This window comes from Mandrillus leucophaeus, unplaced genomic scaffold (assembly GCF_000951045.1).
Source record: "Mandrillus leucophaeus isolate KB7577 unplaced genomic scaffold, Mleu.le_1.0 Scaffold73, whole genome shotgun sequence".
NCBI classification, from domain to species: Eukaryota; Metazoa; Chordata; class Mammalia; order Primates; family Cercopithecidae; genus Mandrillus; species Mandrillus leucophaeus.
In genome coordinates this window covers 654,735-663,010 of record NW_012107919.1, presented here as the reverse complement: position 1 = coordinate 663,010, position 8,276 = coordinate 654,735, and the positions used below count along the sequence as shown (strand labels likewise).

The 8,276-nt window shown below is 41.0% G+C and overlaps 1 protein-coding gene across 5 annotated transcripts in view; it reads right to left on the bottom strand.

The window, feature by feature from the left end:
- The window catches only part of PAMR1 (peptidase domain containing associated with muscle regeneration 1), a 113,350-nt gene that overhangs the window by 25,071 nt on the left and 80,003 nt on the right, over positions 1-8,276 (bottom strand). The window contains exon 7 of one of the 5 annotated variants that reach the window (XM_011965509.1): positions 4,160-4,210. The exons of the other annotated variants lie outside the window; for them this stretch is intronic. Within the exon in view, the coding sequence (XP_011820899.1) occupies positions 4,160-4,210 (51 nt within the window). The remainder of the gene's footprint in view (positions 1-4,159; positions 4,211-8,276) is intronic. 5 annotated transcript variants of the gene reach the window in all.

Below are 8,276 nucleotides of genomic sequence, written 5' to 3'. Positions count from 1 at the left end.
TTACATTTAAGGTTAATATCGTTATGTGTAAATTTGATCCTGTCATCATGATGCTCACTGGTTATTTTGCAGACTTGTTTATGTAGTTCTTTCATAGTGTCATTGGTCTGTGTACTTCAGTGTGTTTTTGTAGTGGCTGGTAACAGTTTTTCCTTTCACTATTCAGTGATTCCTTCAGGAACTCTTGCAAGGCAGGTCTTGTGGTGCCAAATTCCCTCAGCATTTGCTTGTCTGAAAGATATTTTATTTGTTTTTCAGTTATGAAGCTTAGTTTGGCCGGATATGAAATTCTGGGTTGGAAATTCTTTTCTTTAAGAATGTTAAATATTGGCCCCCAATCTCTTCTGGCTTGTAGGTTTCTCCTGAGATATCCAATGTTAGTCTGATGGCATTCCCTTTGTAGGTGACCTTGCCTTTCTCTCTGGCTGCCCTTAACATTTTTTCCTTCATTTCAACCTTGGAAAGTCTGATGATTGTGTGTCTTGGAGTTGACCTTCTCATGGAATATCTTGCTGGGGTTCTCTGGATTTCCTGAATTTGAATGTTAGCCTGTCTTTCTAGGTTGGGGAAGTTCTCCTAGATGACATCCTGAAGTATGTTTTCTAGCATGGTTCCATTCTCCCTATCTCTTTCAGGTACCCCAGTCAGTTGCAGGTTTGGTCTTTTTATATAATCCCATAGTTCTCAGAGGTTTGGTTCATTCCTTTTCAGTTTATTTTTTTTAATCTAATCTTGTCTGCATATCTTATTTCAGCAGGATAGCTTTCATGTTCTGAGATTCCCTCCTCCATTTTGTCTATTCAGCTATTGATACTTCTGGTTGCATTGTGAAGTTTTTGTGTTGTGTTTTTCAGCTCCATCAGGTCATTTATGTTCCTCTCTAAACTGATTATTCTGGTTAACAGCTCCTGTAGTGTTTTATCACGATTCTTACCTTCTTTGCATTAGGTTAGAACATACTCCTTTAGCTCAGCAAAGTTCATTATTACCCACCTTTTGAAGCCTACTTCTGTCAATTCATCCATCTCAGCCTCAGTCCAGTTCTGTGCCCTTGCTGGAGAGTTGTTGCAATCATTTGGAAGAGAAGAGGCACTCTGGCTTTTTGAATTTTCAGCACTTTTAATGTTGATTTTTTTTTCATCTTCATGGGTTTATCTACCTTCAATCTTTGAGGCTGTGACCTTTGGATGAGATTTTTATGGGGTCTTTTTTGTCAATGTTGTTGTTGCTTTCTGTTTTTCTTTTAACAGCCAGTCCCCTCTTCTGCAGGGCTGCTGCAGTTTGCTGGAGGTCCACTCCAGACTCTATTCACCTGGGTCCCTCCCACACCTGGAGAGATCACCAGTGGAGGCTACAGCAAAGCAAAGATGGCTGCCTGCTCCTTCCTCCAGGAGCTCCGTTGCACAGGAGCACCAACCTGATGCTGGCTGGAACTCTCCTGTATGAGGTGTCTGGTAACCCCTGTTGGGAGGTTCTACCCAGTAAGGAGGCACGGGATCAGGGACCTGCTTAATGAAGCAATCTGGCTGCCCCTTAGCAGAGCAGGTGCACTGCACTGGGGGGAATTCCAGTTGTCTGGACTACCAGCCACCTCAGAGCCAGCAAGCAGGAAAGACTAAGTCTGTTGAACAGGAGATCATGACTGCCTCCCCACAGGGGCTCTGTCCCAGGAAGATTGGGATTCTGTCCATAAATCCCTGGCTGGAGTTGCTGGAATTCCTGCAGGGAAGTGCCACCCAGTGAGGAGGGATGGATCCAGGTTGCACCTAAAGAAGGATTCTGGCCAAAGTCTGCCACAGTCACTGTACTGCACTGTGAGGAATTCTTCTCCATCCAAACCATCCAAACTTTCTGGACCAGTGCGGAAAAATGGCCAACTGAAACCGCAGTGATAGCTGCCTCCCCTCCCCCTGGGAACTTGGTCATCTTAGGCAGTCTCCAGCTTGCTGCCACTGGCCGCAACCCAAGCAGCCTCCGAGAGACTGCACAGCTCTGTGCTTGAGACCAAAGGCCCTGTTGGCACAGGCTCACAAGGGGATCTCCTGATCATGGGTTGCACAGATCCATGGCAAAATTGTGGTTTCCCTGGCAGGGTAGCACATCACTCACTGCCCCCTTTGGCTGGTGTGGGAGTTTGCTTTACTCCATGCAGCTCCTGGCTGGGCCATCACTCCACCCTGCTTTTCCTTGCTCTCCACGGGTCATGACAACCACCTAGTCAGTCTCAATAAGAGGACCTGGATACCTCAGCTGAAAGTGCAGGATTCATTTGCTGTTTTCATTTTTCTCAGTGGGAGCCGCAGACCAGAGCTGCTTCTAATCGGCCACCTTGGCCCCCACAATTATGCATTTGATATGCTTTCTTCCCTGTAACTGTTACAACTGCCTTCCAAGCAACTCAGTTGCTTGCCTCCAGGCAAAAAAAAATTCTCCATTCAGATAACACCTCTAAAGTATTTGAGAATTAAAAGTAAATAACTTTCCTATGTGCAACTTGGCAAGGCTGCAACAATTAGCCAAATCACTGGTTTGTCCACTCTAAGACCATCCATAGACTATGTCGAAGTTGATCTCAATGACACTCTGTATGCCTTTGGACTATGTAATATTAGCATTTTTTCTGGCAAATGAATCCAAAACTCCCATTTTATAAAAGTGTAAAAGTATAAAAAAGGGACTCCACTGAGTAAACTATTTAAAAATACTGTGATGGTATAAAAAGGGTAATGGGTTTCTTGAGCTTCAACTGAACTCAGAAAACTCCAGTGCTTATATTTTCAGAAATGCCTCCATGATGTGGGAGGAAAAGGCAGATAAAGCAGTCCATGTTGCTTCACTGATGGTGGCAGCTTCTAATAGCACAGACTCATTCATTCTGAAAATTGAGCTTAATAAGCACCCATTGGGGCCCTCAGACTGAAATTGTCTCAAAAGCATAATATGTTATGCCCGAAAGTTTTATAAAATGGAATTCGTTGCAGACATAAAAATCGGGAGATTTCATTTAAAAATCTATATTATTCATTTCTAACATAATTCAGATCTGAAACCCTGGGTCTGTATTCCCATACAGCAATAATCAACTGGAGTTGAAAAGTATCTTTGCTTAGAAGGGAGCCCTATTCTTCACAGCCCCCAAGGGCTGCCTAGTTCTAGCAGGCATGGGAATATGTAGCCAATTAGCCTATTAAAGGGCTATAATTTGTGTAATTTAAGTGGAGCTTCCCATCGATTTTGACCATAGCTAGATAGAGCTCAAGGCCAAGAAAGATTGAGTGATATTTAAGACCAGTCTTAGAATACTAAGAGAAAATGAACTATACTCTAGCCACGTGTGCCTCAGCAGAGGATAAGAAATCCTTTCTATTGTTGGCTTTGACAGGTAAGCCTGATAGTTGGGTTTTTCTGCCCTTGGAAGGAAGTGCTTTCATGGTCCACTAGGCTCCCACCCCATTACTTTCCAAATGCAGGGTTCTAACGGCTCATAGCTCTACTATATTTAATGTGGGTTTAACTAGCAGAAACTTTAGAGAGTTTTTGAGCCCTTGAAAGTAAGAGAGATTTAGAACAATTTAGATCCTTTGTTTCTTTCACTAAGCAAACTTTAAAAGAAGACTTAAAGAGAAACTGAATCAGGACATACAAACACCTGTGCCCAAGGCATATAGCTATATTTCCATAATGCTTAGATGTGTATTCTTTTATAATCTGGCATTTCTGAAATCAAAGCACATGGGATGTGTACTTTTCATGTAGTATTTCTTTCCTCACAAACCCAGAAAAGCTATATTAAATCAACGGTACAACTTTAACTTGACAAGATCTTAGAATGGAGAACTATGAGAACCATTATTTGGTTTTAAGTTATTGCTAACAGAATGTCATAAGGATAGAGCCAAGTGATGCTTCTGAGTTAGGATCCAATAGAAGGTACAATGTACTGAATGTGTGTGTCCCCCCAGTATTCATATATTGAAATCCGAATCCCCAATATCATGGTATTAGGATGTGGGGCATTTGGGGGTAGATTAGGTCGTAAGGGTGGAGACCTCATGAATGAGATTAGTGTCTTTATAAAAAAGAACCCAGAGAGCTCTCCCACCCTCCTTTTGCCACATGAGGATACAGCAAGAAGTCAGCATCTGAAGCAAGCCCTCACCAGACAACGAATCTTCTGACGCCTTGATCTTGGACTTCCCAGCCTCCAGAACTGTGAGAAATAAATGTTTGTTGTTTAAGTCACCCAGTCTATGGTATTCTGTTGTAGCAGCCCAAACTGACTAAGACAGAAGGCAAGACTGAAAATCAAGAGAAATACAGACAATAGAAACACATTTATAAAGAATACAGATAATGTTGTTATCTACCACTACTCAAAAATAACTATGCTGAATATGTTTGAGGAAATAAAACAAGATTAAGCAGAAGACTGGAAACCTTAAAAAAAATAAGGGAAAAACATGTAACTGAAAAGTGTAAGGGCAGGAATTTAAAGCTTAGTGGATAAGTTTGATAGCAAATCAGATACCACTGAAGAGTATTAGTAAACTAAAAGATGGCTTAAAAACACTCAGAATGAAGCAAAAAAAGGCAAAAAGATTTAAAACGTATGGGAAAAAATAAGGGACATAGGTGATAGAGTGAGAAGGTTAAAAAATAAATGTAATTGGCATCCAAGAAAGAGAAGGGAGAGAAAATGGAGTACAAATAATATGCAAAGAAATAAAAGCTAAAACTTTTCCCATATTGATGAAAGACATCAACCTACAGATTCACAAAGTTCAAAGCCAGATAAATATGAAGCAGCCAAGGGTTGCGGGGGGGAGAAACTAGAGCATACTTTAAAATAATTATAGTTATTATCTCTGGCTTATAACATTAAAAATAAATTTTGCTTCTTTATAACTTTTTCCAAAGTTCTATAATCAGAAAATGTGACCCTAAAAGTTTGTTATTGTATTTGTTGTTTCTGGGGTTAAGTACATATCAAGCAAAACGGCTTGGGTCTTCCCAGCCAAGTGTCTAAATCTAGCATTATTCAGTCTTCCACGCCTATTTTTATGTGTTCCCATAGTCTCACCACCCCATACAAATCTCTTTAATATCTTGCATAATCATAGAGTAATATAATTTTTTATGAAATTATTTAAATAAGTTTATTCACTAGACTCCAATGGATAAAGAATGGCCGTCAGGATCAGATAGATATGAGTTCAGATAATCATTTGGTTCCCCAGTGTCCAGAGCAAGCACATAGTAAGTGTTCAATAAATATTTGTTGGTGGGTGGAAGGGATAAAGGGTGAAATATATTCATTCTTCCACTTAATGAACTAGGGGTTGGAAAAATTACATAATCTCCCCAAGCCTTGCTCTTCTCATCTGTAAAACAGGATAACACTTACCTGGCTGGGCTAGTTTTGAGAAGTAACTGAAATAGTACAGTTTCCTTTTCCCTTACTTGCCTTTGTTCACAAAGCCCCCAACTGCCTTTAAATGCCAATTTCCCAAATATATCATAAAGAAAACCCCACAGAGAAGTATAAAAGCCCATTGTTGGGCCAATTCAAACGTAATGCAATATTCCACTCCATTTTCTGGGATCCTGGTAATGTCTACCCACGACGGGCTTCCATACCTCATTCCAAGGTGTTGATCACACTTCTGGGTGCCAACCACGGTGTCCGTACATTGGTATCTTTTAATCCTGCACAATAAAGCCTTCAAATTTCATCCTATATCAAACAACCACTGTGCTTATCTCTTATCTCTCATTTATTTTCTGTGCTTCCCAAAGCCACACTGTCTCCTATGATGCTTTTGAAGTTAATTCTAAGACTTGCCCTCCCAGTTTAGACATCTACCTGGTGGGTACATAGGCCATCTGCACCTCATCAGAGCTCCTCCCCAGGGTCAGATTTCAAAACACTCTTTTGTTTTTCCTATTCATTCTCTTTTTAGAAACCTTTGTGTCTCCCCATTGAACTGATTTATGATTCTTTCCTATTTGAGTTTTTAATGAGTGTTTCATTTATCTTCAGTGGGATGGGTTTTTTTTGGTGCAAAGCCAAATGAGAATTTAAAATATGTGCATTTCTGGCCTGAAGGAGCATCAAGATCCTGCTTCGCTAAGTGAAATATGCTGTGATTAATAATAAATAGCACATTGCCATGCTACTTTCAGGATTCATCCTGCAGACAGAAACGCACTAGGTTTAGCAGGCCCTTACGTGCTATTGCATGAACAAAAAATAGGAATCAAAGGTGCATTTCTCTGGGATATTGTTTCAGATAAATATTTAAAGAAAGACCTTTCTTATCTTTGTTTTCTTTTTTCCTTTGGGCAACTGTATGAGGTGGTTCACTGCCAGGTCAGTTTACAGAAGCATATGTGATGGTTTTGGAATGGCTCTATAGTGAACACTCAAGTCTCCCAGATTCTTTTGCCAGCTCAAGGCACCCATTCCTCAACTTCTACATGAGTGCTTTGCAGCTGAGAACTGGCACTTGCAACTTTCAGAGGACTGCCCTTGGGCATGGCCACCACCCTGCACTTGATATGTGTACTTCATATGAGTTGAAAAATACCTAGGAGATTTTTGTCTCCCTATGCCAACCCCAGGGTTGTCTTGGGCAATGACTGAGGGGTATGGAAGTTTACAAGCCCAAATAGTGTTTCTGGAGGTGTAATTGATACTCCACAGAGCCCGTGAGATCAGGTTGAGTCTGGGAGTTCAGTTGAAAATGCTCTTGCTTGATTCCATCCCCATTCTTATCTTGCTTCCCCAACTCTGTTACTGGTTGATCCTGGGAGTGCTTCCTTTGATAAATCCGTTGGACCCAAGCACGTGACTCAAGGTCTGCTTGGCAGAGAAAACTAACCTGAGACAACTCTGCTGTTTTCTTAGCCCTGGACATCAAGGTCCCTCATGCCTTCCCTCAGTCTCACTCCTGGAGGTGAATATACCACAAAAAGGCAGCTGTCTTAACCCTGGGCATCAGGCCCTGTGTGCAGCACTCCTAGGCGGTGAAAAGATCTCGGGGAGTATGATTAGCCAAGCAAGTAGAGGCCAGGTCCTCGTGAGAGGACCTCCAACCTCCACAGATACACTCACCTCGGGCTCCAGGCCAGCCCCACACAAGCCAAGATGTTTTACCTGAAAGAATTAGGTAGTCTAAGACATTGGGCTTCCCTGACTAAATAGCGTGGACCTAAAATCTGCCATGAGAGGATTCCCTCTGATGATTTGGTGCTGTCCGTGTAAAGCAAGTAACCTTTTTACAAGTCTGGGGCACAGAGGAGGCCCCAAGAATGACAGCGACTGCCTTTTTCATGAGCCTCAATTACAGGTCTGAGACACGGATTTTAGTGGATTTAAGGCAAATAAAGTGACATCCTTTTCTCACCTGATTGTCATACTCAACATAAAAGTAGCTGAGATGACCAGGTCCATAAATTCTACAGGAAGTAGACAGGATGATGGTAATATCAGGGAATAACTATATCAGGACAAGGTGGAGTTATTTTCAGGAAAAGTGGTTCCTCAGTGCACACTCATGACACCGTTTTCTATGTCCTCCAGTGAAATCAATAATATTAAATGTGTGAAAAGGAAGTCCATACTCTTCATTCCTAACCTGGGAACAGATGCCCCCTCCATATCCTCTCATAAACACAAAACTCAGGAGTAGATCCTAGCTGTGGTGAGACAACAGACCTCTTCTTTAATTTATTGTTATCCACCAGTGTATGCCTGTCCATAATGAACAAATGAATCTAAAATTTTAATATGATACACCAGCCTTGCATGAACATATGTCTTTTCCTTTTGCTTAAGTCTCCAAGCCATAAATTCAAATTTGGAGCTGAGAGCTACAAAAAGCCCCTAGAAGCCAAATAGTTCAAGCACTGCTTTGCCTTTCAGAAGTCCAGCATGTCACACAGAATGACGAAGTGCTATTAACTATTGATTTGATTCATTTTCTCGGATCTTCACATATTTAATGAGTGCCTCCTCTGTGCCCAGCTGAATAAGCCATTAGAAGATGTTTTTCTGTATGTTTCATTTAGAATTTTTCTATTTAAACCCTGAAATAGAAGTGATGCCAGTTCAAGCTATTCTACTAAGGTGCTTTATACTTTTCAAGCCTCTCTCCAGCTTCACTTAAACACTCACCAAAAAAAAAAAAAAAAAAAAAAAAAAAGATTTGTGGCTTTAGTCACAGAGAGATAACAGAATATATTTTTACCCAGCACAATCTTTTTCAATCAAAAAA